The sequence below is a fragment of the Neopelma chrysocephalum genome, unplaced genomic scaffold (genome assembly GCF_003984885.1).
Source record: "Neopelma chrysocephalum unplaced genomic scaffold, ASM398488v2 Primary Assembly neopelma1_23b, whole genome shotgun sequence".
Classification (NCBI taxonomy): Eukaryota; Metazoa; Chordata; class Aves; order Passeriformes; family Pipridae; genus Neopelma; species Neopelma chrysocephalum.
Window position 1 is genome coordinate 8,538,611 of NW_020897692.1, and position 17,793 is coordinate 8,556,403.

The following is a 17,793-nucleotide window of genomic DNA, read 5'->3' on the forward strand; positions in this document are numbered from 1 at the left end:
TATGTCAAAGAAAAGTAGGAGGTGCCTTTGGTGGTTGGGGTGGGGAAGGGAGTAATGTTTTTTTTTAAACTGAGTGAATACCTGAATATAAACTCGGATGGCATGGGGCAGGTCAGTTAACCCTTGCACATTGTCTTGTCCTGTACTTGAAAGTGCTAGTTTGGTATGTGGTTAAGTCAGTACAGTTGCTGGGGAAAAGAGTTTTTGATTGCTAATCTGTTCTGGTTTGTTCTCTTTCAGGTCTCCCTTGCAATTATGGAGTTTTAGAAGAATAAGGTTGTGTGGAGGGGGAATCCCCCTCTGCACACTAGAGGTAGTTCACTTTTGGAATTTTCTATGGACAAGAATATTTGTTATATAAGATGGTGAAATAAGACTTCTAAAAATATATATTTATAAATATTTATTTGGATCAAGTGCCAAACGTAACAGAACAAAGTTTTCTAATGGCAGCTCAATAAAACTGGATTTACATCCTTGGAATTACAATTTTTCTAGGGCACTGTGTTGTGTACTGAATTAGAGTGCCTTGATACACTTAAGGGTTGTTCCCCTTAAGGAGAGGAGCAGCTTTAGAAGTGAAGATGAGTTCTCACATGCCAGAGTGCACTTCAAAGTGTCGATCTCTACAGCATGCTTTGGATGTTATTTCTGTAGTAACCAGAGGAAGTGAAGGCCAGATCAAGGCCTTTCTCTCTTCTTACTGCTACAATGCTGCAACTATAAAGGACGCCTTTGGCAGAAATGTTATACATCTCGCTTCGTCTTGTGGCAAAAAAGGTGTGCTAGACTGGTTGGCTGAGACCAAAGGAGTAGATCTCTTGGCGAAAGACAAAGAGTCTGGATGGACAGCTTTGCACAGAAGTATATTTTATGGATACATTGATTGTGTTTTGTCATTACTGAAGGTGAGTAATTTGCAACTGTAGTTTTCCTCAGCATCTACAATTTTTAGAGTTGTATTGGTTATGTAAAAGTGTGTTTCTAAATTTGACTGAAAGCCTCTTGAGGGTTTTCTCAATATATGTCTTAATAATGTTGTATTTAGATCGCAGAGCATTGATTTACTTGAAGGTTGTCTCTGTATTCATAAAAAATGACTGTCTGCCCATGCAGAAATCAGCACTGAGTGCTGATTAATCCCTGATTAATTGTGGACTTCCTGAAGTCCACAATTTCTTCTTGTTTGTGTGGGTGATATCAGGGTCAGGATCTTAAAAGTGGAGAGTGATCAGACTAAAGATACTCTAAAAGTGGACTCTTCAGTAATTGTACCAATTGGTGTAAGAGAACATAAAATAATGAAAGATTAAATGGCGTTATAATTAGAAATGAATCTTATATTTGAGAGAGAGGCACTTCAAGATATGGCATATTTTATTAAGTGGCTTTTGCTCAGTCCCCCTTATTCCTTTCTTACAATTGCTGTTTCTTCCCATCCGCCTAGCGAGCTGTATGTATTTTTAATTAATCTTCCTTCTGTTCATCCTGTCCCAAGTACAGCAAAGGGAAAAGCTACATTTGTTTGAGGTGTTCCGATATCCCTTTAACTATGTGAGAAAAGGAAATATTTGTGGTTCAGGGTTGCTTAAAAACCTCTTAAGGCAGAGAATTTTCCATTTTGAGTTCAGCCTTTTTAAATTAGTGGCTAGCCATTTGTAGGTGTAGAACTCTCTGCTTTCAACAAGACTTGAAGCAAAAAGATTGTGGATCCAGTGTTTTATATTTCTTGAAGGTCTCATAATTGTTACATATGTGCTGTACCCTTACATAGTGAGGAGATTTTCGTTAAACTTCACAAAAGTAGGTGTTTTTATAAGAATTGTACATGATTCTGTTCTCTAGAAAATGAGTAACTCTGTGCTTGATATATGAAAAAGTTTTCAATCCTCTAGTGTATGTGTGTATATCTGTATCTTTGATATTTGCTTACAGGAGGCCTCTACAGGTTTTCCCAGATGTATTTTACTTTTCTGTCAGTTGCATAAACAAATGAGATTTTTGTGATAGCCAGCTCTGCTGATACTCTTCTAAGAAGCAGAAACAACCAGCTCATGGAGAGTGTTCTGTTTCCCAGTTCCTTAACTGAATCCTCTGCTGTACTGTTATTTAAAGGATGTGTTCTTAAGGTATTATAGCAACAACAGGAACAGATTATAGAATAGAATTGTGAAATAGCTGAGCTAGAAGGATATCTCTAAAGGTTGTCTAGTCCAACCCCCATATTCAGGCAAGGTCAACTAGACCAGATTGCCCAGGGCTGTGTCCGGCTGGATTTTGAACAGAGCATCAGACATCTCTGTTCCAATGTTTTAATACCAGTGCAGTAAAAGCAGGGTTTAGATTTAAACAGAATTTCTTATATTTCAGTTTGTGCCTGTTGCCACTTTTTCTGTCACAGAGTATTGCTACGATCCCACCTCTCACCTCCAAGCAGCTATTTATTATGCATATTGATAAAGCATGCTGTCCTTCTCCCCCGCCCCAAACCTTCTCTAGGCTAAGCATCCCAGTTCTCTCAGCTTCTCTTTGTATGTCAGATGCCTCAGTCATTGTTTTCATGGTCTTTTGCTGGACTTGGTCCTGTATATCCATGTCTGGGAGTCCAGACCTGAAGCCAACACTCCAGCTGTGGCTTGCCAGTGCTGAGTAATGCTTGCTGGCAGTGGTCCCACAGGCAGCTCTGGGTGCTTTCACCATTCCTAGCTGTGAGGACACATTGCTGGCTTACGGTCAACTGGTTGTCTACGAGAAGCCCCAAGTCCTTTTCTGCTAAGGTGCTTTCCAGCCATTTGGCCTCCAGCTGTATCGGTACACTGGGTTGTTCCTCCCCAGGGCCAGGATTTGCATTTCCATTTGTTGAACTTCATGAGGTTCCTCTCGGACCGTTGCTCCAGCCTGTCAAGGTCCTTCCTTCTGAATGTCAGCACAATCCTCTGACTTATCAGCCACTCCTCCTGGATCATCACCTTTGCTGAGGGAGCACTCTGGCCCGTTATCCGAAGATATTAAGCAGTACTGTTTGCAACACCAGTATAGTTTAGTCAAAGAATATTCAGGTTTGAAGGGACCCACCAGGATCATTGAATCCAACTCCTAAGTGAATGGCCTGTATGGGGATTGAACCTGTGACCTTGGCATTATTAGCAAGCACCATACTCTAACCAACTTCCTATACTGGCCCCAGAATCAGGCCCTGGTGCCCTAAACTAATGTGGATGACAGACTTCTGCTGTGGGCTGGAGGCAGTCATGCCTTATTCTCAGACTGTATCTTACTACAAGATTTGCCACTTAGCGATTGGGGTTTGTTTTCACAAATTCAGGCCATATGAATATCACTGCAGCCTCTGTTTGCTTGTGAATGACTTAAATGACTTCCAAAGTGAAGAATATCCAACAACCGGTTAAGTCAAAGAAATAGGTCAGTCTTTCTGTCGTATAGTGAGTTAATACCAGCACTGTAGCTAAAAGGGTTGCCTTTATAATTTGGAGAATGTATATTGTTGTTCTTCTGGCTAGTGGTTTTCCAAGGAAAATTATGGGTTAAAATCCCTATTTCAGATATGGCTAGCTGTCCTTCTGTCATGCTTGAAGGAATTGTGAACTGTGCTCCCTCCATTTTTGTATTTCATGTATTTACCTCTTAAGTGTGAGGTTCTATAAGGTTTTCCTTCGCGTTAGCCAGGTACAGCTGTTTTATCCATTAGGTTCTATTGGGAACATCTGCAGTTCTTCCCTTTAGGGAAGTGGTTGATGACACCTGACTTCCTTAAAACCAAGGCTGGTGTAGCAACACTCTTTTGTATTGAGCAAATGGTATTCACAGAGATTGTCTATGTCTCTCTGAGTTCTAAAGGAATGAACTGTTCATGTTTTCTGCCTCTGAATCTTCCCTGGTGTCTCTTGTCTGGCTGTTTGTGTCCTCTTGCCTTTTCTCAGTAGCTGTGAACCACTTGCTTGTTTTCAAAGTCATATTAGTTTTTTTTCATTTTTTACTTCTCTAGACTGTCAAAACTGATTCTGTAAACATGCCAATTTAAGAAAATATGTTCTTTGAAGCTGGTTAATGCATTTTTGATGAATACTTGTCATTCTTAGATGTCAGTGCTTTATCTTCAAATCTGTTTACTTCGTGTTTCACTGATTACTTTTACACAGTCAGCATTCAGACAATAAAATCCCAATTAATAAGTCAACATGATGTATATGTGGCTGAACAGAATTGCACCGTTTATTTTTTTAGATTTGCTCACAGTTTATTTGAATCTGAAGATTTTCTTTTATCAGTATTAAACTTCAATTAAAGATTTGTATAGATTCTTAAATGCTTACCGGGTTTACTTCAAGCTGTACAGTTAAAATGAACTTCAGTTCTTCTCTTCCCTTCTCTCCTTCATTTTCAGCATGGCGTTAGTCTGTATGTTCAGGATAAAGAAGGCTTATCAGCCCTGGATCTCGTGATGAAAGATAGGCCTATCCATGTGGTGTTCAAGAAAACCGGTAGGACATTAAATAGCTTAATTCATGTTTTCTAAGGAGATATGTGTCACCAATGTATTAATGTATGTACCAGTGTAGACAATATTTTGTGGTTTTAGTTAGGACTTGGTAAATTATGAGATACCTGAAGGTGTGGGGTTGCTAATATCAGAAGAAAGCAAGAACAGAATCTTGGTGGTAGGCACAGGATGCACGTGTTGAAAAAATGTAGGAATAATGACTGGCTCAGAGGTTAAAAAAAAAAGAAAAAAGGCAAGTGATGTAATAGGTAACCCAGAGAGATTGTGCAGACTCCATCCTCAGAGATACTCAAAACATGAGAGAAAATAGTCGTGGGCAACTTGCTCTAGATGACCCAGCTTCAGCACAGGTGTTGGACTAGATGATCTCCAGAGGTGTTTTTGACCTCAGTTATTCTGCTGTTTTTCTCTTTTACCTCAGTTAAAATCATCAGAGATGGTTTGGATTGGAAAGGATCTTAAAAGTCATCTAGTTCCAACCCTGCTGCTGTGTGTGCAGGGACACCTTCCGCTACACCAGGTTGCTCAAAGTGCCATCCAACTTGGCCTTGAACACATCCGGGGATAAGGCATCCACAGCTTCTCTGGGCAACCTGTTCCAGTGCCTCACCACCCTCACTGTAAATATTTTCTTCCTATTGTCTATCCTAAACATACCCTCTTTCCATCTGAAACCATTCCTGCTTATCTTATCAATACATGCCCTTATAAAAAAATCCCTCTCCAGCCTTCTTGATAGGTCCCCTTCAGGTACTGGAAGGCTGCCTTAAGGTCTCCCTGGACAGTGGTGCAGCTTGGCGAAATACACATTGATTTCAGTTTTTTACTCATCAGAAAATGGTGTTCAGATGTCACCAAAAGGTTATTTAAAAAATATGTCATTTTTGGCCACCTCTTTGATTTGAATTTGGGAAAGGTTTTTTTAATTAGTTGAAGCAAAGCACATATATCTTAAGGTGGTTAATAGTTGTCTTCTGAAAACAATGTGTAAATCTGCTGCTGCAGATTGCATTTTCTGCAAATATAACTAATGTTGATCATTTGTACAATATTGTTAAAATATTTTGTTGTAGCACCTTACTTCTCATAGGATTAAATGTTTGTAAAGTTTAGTTTTAGGTAAGAAACAGCTCTCCTCTTCAAATTTTAGATAGAAACAGGAGTTGTTTTTTGGAGTCAGTATGCACAAGACTGGTAAATTTACAAGCTGCAGAGAGAATGTTTTTCATTACAGATCCCACAGAAGTCTACACCTGGGGAAACAATATAAATTTCACTTTGGGTCATGGTGGTCAACAGGGTAAACATCATCCTGAGCTAGTGGATCTTTTTCCTCGGAATGGCGTGTATATCAAACAGGTATTCTTAATGTATTACATAGGCACCTTTCTCAATGAACTTGGACGGGTGCATGAGGGGGAAGAAGTATCAAAGTTATCAATTATTAAAAACTCTAATAACTTCTTGGGACTTCAGTTTGAGAATGTTTGGAAGTTTAAAGTAGAACATGAGCAAACATTCAGGGCAGACAATCTGTTGCAGTCTTAGCATGTTTTCTTCAGCTATTCTGAGGCAGTATTGTGGCCCTTAAAACTCAGTCTTTGAGCTTCTGTTAGCCCGGGGGGCCATGCTTGATCTTATTTTATTAAACTGAAACTGTCGATCTCTTCAAGTACATTAAAGCAGTACATACTTAAAGCAAATATTTTGTGTTCCTTGTACCTTGATTTGGCAGTCCTATGCTTTAGTACTAATATCTTACTTGTATTTTCATGAACATATCTTTATTAAAGAAGAACTTCTTCACAAAGTACTTTTGACAGATATTCTCAGATTATCCAGGAAAATTAATTTGCCCTATATTGCCTCCTCCCCTCCTCCCCTTTTTTGCCTTTGTTTTTTTCAGGTGGTACTCTGCAAATTCCACTCTGTATTCCTTTCCCACAAAGGTCAAGTTTATACATGTGGACATGGACAAGGAGGGCGCTTGGGTCATGGTGATGAACAAACGTGCCTGGTATGCTGCTTTATGTTAATGTAGTCTAGAATAATGTTTCTTTTATTTCAAACAGCAAGTTTAAAAAGTGAATTGGAGTTTCTGTCAATGTACTTTCAAAACGAGTTTGCTGTTGATTTCAAACCAGCCTCCTTGCTCCCCACCAAATAACCAAAACCTCTGCAGTGCTAGTAGTGAGGTGGCAGAGAGTAAAGGAATGTACATTTAAATATAGTTTAATTTAAGATAGCTAGACAGAGCAGTCAGACTTTTGTGTTATGGCTGAGTTGTTTTAAAGGTTAGCTGATGCCAGATAAGTGGAAGCAAATGTCTTTTCTCTGGGCTGGCTTCTTAAGTAGGTTTGTGATGCCTTATGAAAACTAAGATTCGAGAAGACTAAGATATGATGACAATGCAATTCTTAGACTTAAGCATCTTATCCTGTGCACATTACCTGGTAGTGTGCATCTAGCTTGCAGCACAGTCATTTTTAAAAATTTCTAATATCCAGTATCTGGTAGAACTGGATATTCTGTTGGTGAATGCTGTAGTGAAGACTGGAGCTCTTAGAAGAAGAGAACTTTTTAAAGCAATTCTATGAAATTAGAATTTTTTTCCAAATTGCTCTTTCAAAATTAGGATGTTACCTAGTTGAATAAAGGAGAACTCATGTTAGAGGGTGTGAAGAGTCAAGGATACAGAACTGCTTCCTTATTCTGTGGAATTTTCTTAGAATTATCCTGTATTGGAGGGAGAAATCTTTAATGTTCATGGTAATTTAAAAAGAAAAACAAAAGAGGTGATAGCTAATATCTATTCAGCTGTTCTAAAGATATAGTTTCCAATCTAATTTTGGAACAGGTGGTTTAAAAGTCATCTCACTTCATAGCAGAGGATGCATTTCAAATGAAAGTAGTTCATCTTACTGCATTGGATGTGGTAATTATGTTAGTGAGTGTATTGTGTGTTCAAATGCATTTTTATCTGTGTTTCAGTTTTTGATCATGACTTTCTGTTGATGTTACTTTGGTGTCATAGATGGCCACCAGTTAGTATCAAACCAGTATATTTTTATATCAATATTTCTTTTCTTGTTCAGGTTCCAAGACTTGTGGAAGGCTTAGCTGGTCATCAGTGCTCCCAGATAGCTGCAGCTAAGGATCATACTGTTGTTCTAACAGAAGATGGATATGTTTACACATTTGGTTTGAATACTTTCCATCAATTGGGTATTCTTCCTCCTCCTTCTAACTGCAATGTTCCTAGACAGGTAAAAATAACATCAGTCAAAGCTTAATTGTTTAGTTTTTGTTGGTTTTGGTTTTTTTTAACAGAAAGTAAAGTGTGAAGTTTATGGAAATAAGTTTTAAACCTTTTCAGGACAACCAAGTTTAATGTGAGTTCAGATAAATCTTGTTTCTGTCTTATCATACATCTCAGATCTTAAATGCTTAACTCTGTCCTGATAAATGTCTTAGTTTGTAACCTGAACACTACTAAAGTTTGTAGTGTGAAATATGATAGAGGGTACAATTGCCAAAACCCTTTTCTTCCTCAAATTGTTCTGTAGCTGAAGTGATGTAAAATTAATAGGTGTGTATTATTTGACATTCTTGCTCCTTTTGAATCACTGAATGATGGCTCTCAGGGTTTGATTGTTATATCCTTTGCTGGCAGTACTGTTGATTCTGGAGTCAGTGCTTTGGGAAGAATAATGACAGGGAAGAGAGGGTATAGGCATCAACAATTTAACTATATTTCTGTGCTTAATCTCTTAAATTTTAATTTTTATAAGTAAAGAAGTGTTACATTACCTTTCATTGAAAGGAAGGTTCATCTGAAGTAGAGCAGCACTGCACTACCAGTGTTATAAAAGTAGAAAAGAATTATTGGCCAAAATGCAACAGGATAGTGTTTTGGGTTACCATGGGATGCTCTTCATTAGTTTAATGACAGCTCTGTATCCACAGGATTTGTTTTGAGTTTTTCATCTTAATCTGGAAAATAAAGTTAAATTTGAAGTGTGGAATTAGTAGTGTAGTGTTCTGCAGTATGTTTAGGGCATTAGGACTTACAAGTTGAAACTTTTAGCTGACATTTTGCAGCACATGAGTCTTCTTTGACTGTCTTATAACGTGTTCTATGCAGTCTTGTTCAAAATCTTACATATGAAGACAGCGTAAAGAGACTTGATTCCAGTTCTGATTAGATAATGAAAAAAGTTTATTTCTTTTTATCACTAGTGCAATAGTGCCCCACCTGACGAACTTCTGAAATAATCCTGATTTATTAGACTGTATGTGGATTGATGTCAGTGCTTCATGCTTAACGACTTTAGGAGTTAAATGTTGTCAGAAGTTTGTACATGTGAAATTCACCTGTTGCTACTTGATATTAAGATGTACTTTGGATTTGTGCTTAGGTTCAGGCAAAAAACCTGAAAGGTAGAATGGTGATTGGAGTGGCTGCAGGCAGATTCCATACAGTGCTATGGACTAAGGAAGCAGTGTATACCATGGGGCTGAATGGCGGCCAACTAGGTAAGGTAGAAGTGTTCTGAAAGTAAAACCTAAAATCCAGCCATTTAAAGATGTCATTCACGCTTAACCTGTCATCTGCTTCTTAGAACAGAAGCCTGGTTGAAGCTTTTTTTTCCCTCCTTTTTTTTTTTTAAACCAATCTGGTGACATCATCCCTTCACACTTCTTTTGAAGAATATTTTTCATTACTACCAGTTTCACATTTTGAGATGATAGGAGCTAGTCAGACTTAACTGTCTTATTTGAACTCTTTATAATTATTCTACCTTACGTGTATCAAGTATGGTCCTGCTGCTGAATGCTTTGAGGAAACAGAATGTTGCTGTTTCTCCTTCCAACAGTCTGGCTTGTACTGGCCTTAATAAATTATAAACCAGCCTTCAGCTCTCCTGCCTATGTCCTTCTTTCATCATGCACTGTAAACATGATACTGATAACTTTTTCCATACTAACTTTTTAAAGTTAGATACTTGCCTATATCTGGATTTTTTCCTGCAACGCCGTTACCAGAAGCTTCACTTAACTCTGTATTATTCTGAAGTCAAGAAAGAACCTACTAAAAATGTATTACCAATTGGTGAACTTCTTGATTTGTTGTATGAATGGTATATTTTAATTACTTTTGTCTTTTTTGATAAACAGGTATTGCAGTATTGGTTTGGATTTGCATTTTTGCAGTTCTGTGTCTGTGTGCAAACAAAACTGTTTAGCTAGCTCTGGTGCTTACAGTTAATCTGCATCAGCTCTGGCCTCAGGTTCCAACACTTTTTGTGTTTCTATTTAAGGTTGAAGAGGTATGTGCAAAAACTTGTCTTTGTCAGAGAAGTATTTTACAGTGAATATCTCTTTGTTTTTGCCATTTTTTTTTTCATATGCACCCATCATATAAGTTCTTTTTGTGGTTGCTTGTGTTGTTGGGATTATTCTGGTTAGCACACGTCCCAGTGCAGTACCATAGAGACACTAAGTGGATTGTAAACGGTATAGTTGTGTCAGCTGGGCACCATGATAGACCTGTGATGGTAAACCTTGCCTGTTTAAAATGTTTGAGCATGGCCCTACACTGTCATAAGGCAGCGTTGCTTCCAGCTGTAGAGGTAGCTCTGCTGCTTGTTCCTGCATATCTGTACCCTGCTCCGTTCGGTGGTGCAGACCTAAGTGCCCTGCAGTTATGCCCTGCACACAAAGCAGGGTTATATTATGTATGAGATTCTTGTTGTTAGGTTTCTTGTCCCAGCAGAGCAGCAATGGCCTGTTTTTATTTTTTTTTTAAATGTTTTCAGAGATCTTGTATTACAGCTGCAACCTTGTCTATTTCATGTAACTGCTGCCTTCATGCTTATGTGCACTTGCAGTAGTTTTTCTGACAAACTTTTTTGGTGTCTTCCAGTGGCTGAAATAATCTGTAGTTTATGCCAGTGTTACAGTATTTTACTGTATTGAACTGTAATATGATCAAATAAATATTCCTTTTTTTGGAATCAAAGCAGTACAACTGCATTAAATAGCTTCCTAGTGGAATATGCCTTACTTAATTTTTATGTATCAAATCTTGAGTGTTTTCTGGTGTTTGTGGTGAACTAACAAGTATGTGTGGTGTGTTTCTTACCTGCCTTAATTATTTTGAAGATGAATTATCCAGCTACCTAAAAAATCTTTTAGAGTTTAAGGGTTGTTCAAAGTATCCTTTTAATGTACAATGTGTAGAATAGCAAATAATGTTTTTGGGGTGTGTTGTATTTTTTAGGTTATCTGCTGGATCCTAATGGAGAAAAATGTGTAACTGCACCTCGCCAAGTTTCTGCTCTGCACCATAAAGACATCTCTGTGTCCTTGGTCTCTGCAAGTGATGGTGCTACAGTATGTGTTACTGAAAGAGGAGATATTTATTTACTTGCAGACTATCAGTGCAAAAAGATAGCTTCAAAGTATGTGTTACTTTTCTAATTTGTCATGAAAAACAATAGGTGAAGATTACACTGTAGTTGTATACTTGAAGGTCTTTTAAGATTTTCGTGCAGATAATACAATGGTCCCCCGTGTTTTCTTCATTTGCGGTTCTTTTATATGAACTAGGGCTATCGCTTTTGTTTGTTTCTTTGTTTGCATTTGTTAGGACATGAGGCTAAGGTGCCACTTGCTGTTTACCAAAGATATTTTAAAAAAACACACTAAGAGGAAATATTTTGTGCCGATTTAAAAACATTGAAACTGGTGTTTTTTCTTCCTCTGTTAGCCTCATTTTGTGTAAGTGCATCTTGGTAGAGGCATTGAAGATCTGCTGTTCTGTTTATTTACGTTGTTATGATTTTGTATCAGTAATTTAGGGTCTGATTTTCATAACTAATGTGTGGATAAAGTATGTTATGAAGAGTAATTTAAGTTGCAAGAGGGCCCTTGTGACATCATCTGGTCCGTATGCTAAAACCTACGTGTGAAACCTGTTGAAGAAGTTGGATCCTTGACTCATAAATTTAGGATATTATTTGATGCTGTTCTCTGTTACTTAGTTTGCAATAACAGATTAGAATTGATTAGATTTGTTTAGACTAGATTTTGCCTAGTTAACTCCCAACTAGGTTTTCAGCTTCATTTCAAATTCTGACGGTATTTATTGACGTATTATAGCTTAAAGATTATTTTATACTTCATTTCTACGTGGCTGTAAGTGAAGGTGCTGGCACTTGTAGAAACTTAATACAACGTGCTGTGCTCTTGTACTAAGAAACTGAGAAGGGGTAAGAAATATGGTTTTGATCAGCTAAAAACCAAAATGTACCAAATCCCTGAGAAATAACCTACTGGATAAGATAGGTCTTTTAATACAAACAGCTAAGTGAATTTTTGTGATTCTGAAATCAAAGATGCATCATCTACTGGTTTTCACTAATGGAATTTTGTGAAGAACCTGTGGATACAGTGTGCTTACTTAAAAACAAAAAAAAATTAGTCTGCTAATAGTAGTAGTAGAATACTACTAGCAGTTGTGCTAATAGTACCAGTGGGGCAACATTAAACATAAGTAATTTTTCAGTGTCACTGCCTCAACTATATTTTTTTACTGCTTCTATAAACAAAAAAAAATAACTGTCATAGAAGTAACATAAATACGCAATAAAGAAATATGAATTTAACCTTTTGTGTTCTTTTAGACAGCTGAACCTTAAAAAAGTTCTTGTCAGTGGGGGATATTTGGAATATAAGGTAGATACCCAGCATCTTAAAGAAAATGGGGGTCAGAAGATTTGCATTCTGGCACTGGATGAAGCTGGAAGAGTAAGTTATTTATAGTTAAGTGTAGACACTGTGTTGTCTTAAAACTGGAGTACTGTGGTGGATTTATTGTTTTCTTCCCATAATAAAGTCCCATTTTACAGGACCTGTCAGAATCTCAGCCTTTTCTAAGATCTGCTCATTGGGAGAATTAAGCCTTCAGTGCCATCTAGTGGTGTTTACAAAAAATTTTTCTTACTGAAATGCCTTCTTAAAGAATGTTAAAAACTGATCTTGTATATCAAAATAAGGGAGCTATGTGGGTGTTTCCTTTTCTGTCCTTGCCCTCGACTGAATTATGTTTTGAGATGATCTTATCTGTTCATTAGGTCAGTGTAGTAGTTGTGCATGTGAGGTTTAGCCTCTAGCATCTGTAGTATTGGTAGTGCCCTTTTAACATCTTTGGGACACTGCTTTAGCAGTAAGAAACTACTTTATCTTCCTGCATCAGTGGAACTATGTCAATGTACATTTCATATTGACAAATGCTGGGATCTTTGGTGCTTCTAGGCATTATAAATTATTGAGTAAGGAGAGGGATGTGATCTAATACTTCTATTTCCTAAATCAGTGCTTCCTGGTCTGGCTTGATTGTACTTTCTTTAAGGAAGTACTGTTTAACCTAGAAAAGAGAAGGCTCAAAGAGGATCTTATCAATGTATACCTGAAGGGAGATGTAAAGAAGATAGAGACAGGCTCTTTTCAATGGTGCCCAGTGACAGAACCAGAGGCAGTGGGCACAAACTGAAATAAAGGAGGCTCTATGCGAATATCGGGAAGCACTTTTCTCATTATGAGGATGGTTCAGCACTATCACAGGTTGCCCATGAAGGTTGTAAAATCACCATCCTTGGAAATACTCAAAAGCTGTTGAGATGTGTTCCTTGGCAGCTAGCTCTGGGTAGTTCTCTTTGAACTAGATAACCTCCAGAGATCTTTTTCAACCTCAGCCATTCTGTGATTCTGTAGGGCTCGAGGGACAGGAAAGGAAATAGGTTACTCGGATTCTTTTGTCCTCTCCTTATGTAGGTGTTAACAGACCTGTGCAAGCCCTTCAATGGGAGAAGATGAAAGTCTGACTTTAGTGCTGTTAATGCCATGTCTGGACTTTACCTTGCTTGCGACTATTTCTTTGTGTTCGCTTCCTTGACATGTACAGTTTACCTTGTTGGGGACTTGCTGTGCATGCACTGTTTCGCATTCCTGTTGAATATTTTGAATGTGTTTGGTCATGGTCTCCATTTCAAAACCTTGACTAGCATAGAGAAATCTAAGATTTTTGTCAAACAATTAACAGGAAACAGTTTAAATTTTTGGTGTGCTAGCTTTGAATTTTGTCTGATTTATAAACAAACCAGTTGGGCAAATCTGTAAATCAAGAACTAGATGAAACGTTTCTTGACTTGATGACACCTTTTGCCGTCCTTGTTGACGTGTCAGTAAAACCTGTACTATATATTACTGCCTTGAAGATATTTGGATATTCAGAGAAACTTTTCAAATGCCCTTCATGGGCAAATGGATCTTGATATCATAATAGATTTTCCCTGTTTTACTTGTAGGTTCTTTGATGCTCATAACACTTTATTCTAAAATTTTGAAGAATATCTTTCTCCTTTTATACACAACTTAGAGGTGGTATGTTCTTGTGTTTAAAAAAGCAGTGTGTAATATGTAACTACTTTTATAGGATGTGAAGATTTCCCCTTTCTCTAAAATATGTATATTGTAGGTGTTCTGCTGGAAGTCATCTAACAATTCCATGAAGCAATGCCGTTGGGTATATGGCCGGCAAGTCTTTATGTCTGATGTTGCTTTAAATGGGAATGAAATAATGTTTGTCACACAGGATGGTGAAGCCTTTACAGGGAAGTGGCTGGAAGAAGGGAAAAAAATCTCAGAAAAGAAAGGTTAGCTGTGATTTCATAATGGCTTTTAAGTGCTTTAAATCAATATAAAAGTTTAATCGAATCTTTGCAGTCTAACCATGTTATGTGGTGAGTTTGTTCTTCCCTCTGTGACTGATGGTTGTTAGTATTGACTGCTACTCTACACTTTCCTCAGTAATACTAAGATTTACTTATTTTGCAGCCTTCAGTTAAACTTTAGGTGGAGATTTCTGGGAGGAAAAGTACTTCTGAAGAGTAATAGGAGCACGAGGGTCTAATGCAACGATCTTGTCACATATTAAATAATGAGTCCGAAGAGAATTGGCATCGAGCCAAAGAAGGAGCATATTCTTGCTTGTGCTGCTAAGTCTGTGAAACCTTATTGTGTTTCCCAGACCCTTACTTGGGCAGAATACAGGGTCCAGAGCAATTTCCACCTTACTAACTTGGCTCATATTGCTGAGAGTAGGTTTCTCAGGTTTGTTTTGATGCAAGGAAAATACCTGTCTACTACAGGACAAGATTTTAATTGAAACTGTCAGCTCTTTTTCAGGGATGTATTTGAACTTTATAACTGTATGTTGCAATTTGACTTCCTTTGATACTGAGATCCGTCTTTAGTTTTCAGTCCCTTTTTGCATTCTTTCACAGTAAAAATATTTCCTCTGTTTCTTAATTCAGAGTTGCACACTCAATTGCTACTTTCTTTTGTTCTACACAGCACATAGTACAGAAGCACCAAATGCATCTCCTTTTTGCTGTTTGTCCTGGTGCTGATATGTGTCTGTAGGCACTCTTTTTTATGCTTATTGCTATTCTTTTTTGTAGTTTTTAATGTCTTCAAGGAAACTTCAGAATCCACACCTGTTGACTAGGTGAATGCCTAGTTGATCACACACAATGACACATACACAGAATCCTCAAGGTTGGAAGAGACCTTCAAGATCATCTAGTGCAACCGTCAATCTGGCACCACCATAATCATCTCTAAACCATGTCCTCAGGTGCCTCTTGAATATTTCCAGAGAGGATGAGTCCACCAACTCCCTGGGCAACTTTTTCCGATGCCTAACCATGTTTTCAGTGATTTTTTTTTTCTAATGTCTAATCTGAACCTGCCCTGGTGCAACTTAAGGCCATTTCCTCTCATATAGATGAATATCTATGATATTCATCAGTGATTTGTAATGAATAAGGGCTTCTCATTTTTTGCAAGGTTTTAATGAATGTTGTGAATGGTGTGCATGTATTCAATTACCAGGTAATGGAAAATTCTAGAGATGCATTCAGAGATGTATTCGTGTTATTTCAATAGTATTTGGTTAGTTTGGGTATAATTTAAACAGATATAATATGAAATCCAAAGGCAATTGTGTTATTTCTGTTATAATGGTTTGACTGGAAAAGAGAACAATCTTGCACTGCTGTACACTGATGCACAGCTTGTTTCATTCTGCAAGAGGTTGCATTGAATGTTAGGTGGAGTGTTTTCCCTTACATGAAGAAGTGGCAAAACACTTCCACGGGAGGTTCTGGATAAGTTCTCCTCCTATATGTACTGTATATAAGCTAGCTGAAATCTTCTGCATGATTTAGTCTTAATTCAATGACTCCATCAATGGACATACAAAAGTCAGTCTTGCGTTTTTGTTTTATTTGTTGCATTTTAATTATCAGGATCTTTCTATGATTTGTATTCACTTTTTTTTAGCAGAACTTGTATCGAGCCTTCAGAATTCTTCATATGATGTGTCTTGTGAACATGATGCAAACAGTGTGTATGAAAGAATTCGACTTCAGAAGCTAACTTTTGTCCACCGAGCTGTTAGTATTGCCATTGACCCTAGTGGCTGCAATTTTGCTGTATTACAGTCAGATCCTAAGACCAGGTATATTTAAAACACCAACGGTAATGTTTCGGTTTTTTGTGTGTGATTGCAATTGAATCATTCTTTTCCAAACTATTTTTTGGCTCATACAGAAGTCACAGTAAATATAGTTATCCATCCTGCTGGAGGATAGCACTTGTTAGTAACTATGTTGAAGTTACCCAAAAGCCTCAGCTAGCATATTTGCATAATTTGTATAGACAGGGTTGTTTTATCTAAGGTGTTTAAAGCAAGTGTTTGCCCTGCATTTCCTAATACACTCTGAGTTCTAAATGCTGTGAAAATTCACCCCTTCAGTAATCACCAATAATCAGCTTTTAAATAGAAGTGAAAAGTGAATTTTTACTTGTTTGAAAAAAAATGTATAAAGTAAAATAAATAAGTAGAATACTGAACCATGTTTCTTATACTCTCACAATAGTTTCCAATATATCCAATATTTCCAATAGCTAAACGTTAGGGTTTTTTTTCCATATTGCTTTGGTTTTTAATATGAAATACAGCAAACATTTTGGAAAAATGAGATGAAGATAAGACGGTTCTGATAATACATATTTATTTGGTACATTATAAAGACAAAATACCATATTTGATATTCTGAAGCTGGGGAGGTCTTACATGTGTGGTGTAATTGCCTAAATACCATCTTATTAGTTATTTTTGTAAAGAATAGGACAAGAAATGTTGAGTAGTGCAGCAATGTAAGAAAAAACCCAAACAAACCAAATGGAAACAACTCATCCTCCTCATCAAACATACTATGTAAAGTTTTATGAAGCTTGTAGGTTTTGGTTTTTTTAATGTATTTCATTTTATTCTAGTCTCTATGAAATTCCAAGTGTGTCATTATCAAGTTTTGGAATGGATTTTGGCAAACTGTTAGATGAAACAGATGAAATGGACAGCATCCATGATGTGACTTTTCAGATTGGCGCAAGAACGTACCCCGTGCACAAATACATCTTGGCTGCACGCTCTGACTTCTTCAGGAAGCTGTTTGTTTCCAGTGACAGCCAGCTAGACACTCCAGACATCTATCGTAAAGATGAAGATGCTGTTGGGTGTGATCTTTATGTAATAGAGAAAGTTAATCCAGATCTGTTTGCATACCTCCTGCAGTTCATATACACCGATACTTGTGATCTTTTGACTCATGGTTATAAACCAAAAATCCCATATAAAGAAAAATCAGAAGAATATCAAAATACTTTAATTTCTAATCTGAGCAAAATGAGTTTTGATGAAAATGTTAATGGAAAGTCTGCATTTGAGATTTATAGAAATAACCAAGTACAAGTTATGAATGAAAAACAGAAGAGCAAATCTAAAAAAGGCAAAGCTGGTGAAGAAGCTAATCTCATTAAAATGTTACAAAGTGCAGCAAAGAAATTCGGACTCAGCAATTTAAGTGGAAGGTAGGTGAAAGGAAATTATATATTTATATTATATATATATTAAATTTATATTATAACAAACTCTTCATGGAGTGTTTTTATGTCAGCTGATTTAACTTTAGTTGTTATGACAGTAATGTAGGTAAAGACACTTATGTTAGAATAAAAATTGGGAGGAAATGGGGGGATGCTGCTTAGGAAGTGGGCATCGGTTGGCAGATGGTGAGCTATTGCATCGTGTGTCAATTGTTTTGTATTTATTAATTCTTTGACCATTATTAATATTTTCC

The 17,793-nt window shown here is 37.2% G+C and overlaps 1 protein-coding gene across 3 annotated transcripts in view; it reads left to right on the top strand.

Annotated features, from left to right (window-relative positions):
- IBTK (inhibitor of Bruton tyrosine kinase) overlaps positions 1–17,793 on the top strand; it is a 56,369-nt gene that overhangs the window by 7,202 nt on the left and 31,374 nt on the right. For 2 of the 3 annotated variants that reach the window (XM_027696559.1, XM_027696576.1), the window contains exons 2-12: positions 241–908; positions 4,406–4,502; positions 5,757–5,881; positions 6,429–6,539; positions 7,618–7,788; positions 8,941–9,058; positions 10,806–10,986; positions 12,211–12,334; positions 14,064–14,241; positions 15,932–16,109; positions 16,931–17,524. In XM_027696559.1, the coding sequence (XP_027552360.1) occupies positions 585–908; positions 4,406–4,502; positions 5,757–5,881; positions 6,429–6,539; positions 7,618–7,788; positions 8,941–9,058; positions 10,806–10,986; positions 12,211–12,334; positions 14,064–14,241; positions 15,932–16,109; positions 16,931–17,524 (2,201 nt within the window). In that variant the 5' untranslated portion in view covers positions 241–584. The remainder of the gene's footprint in view (positions 1–240; positions 909–4,405; positions 4,503–5,756; positions 5,882–6,428; positions 6,540–7,617; positions 7,789–8,940; positions 9,059–10,805; positions 10,987–12,210; positions 12,335–14,063; positions 14,242–15,931; positions 16,110–16,930; positions 17,525–17,793) is intronic. The other variant, XM_027696566.1, reaches the window with a different exon arrangement.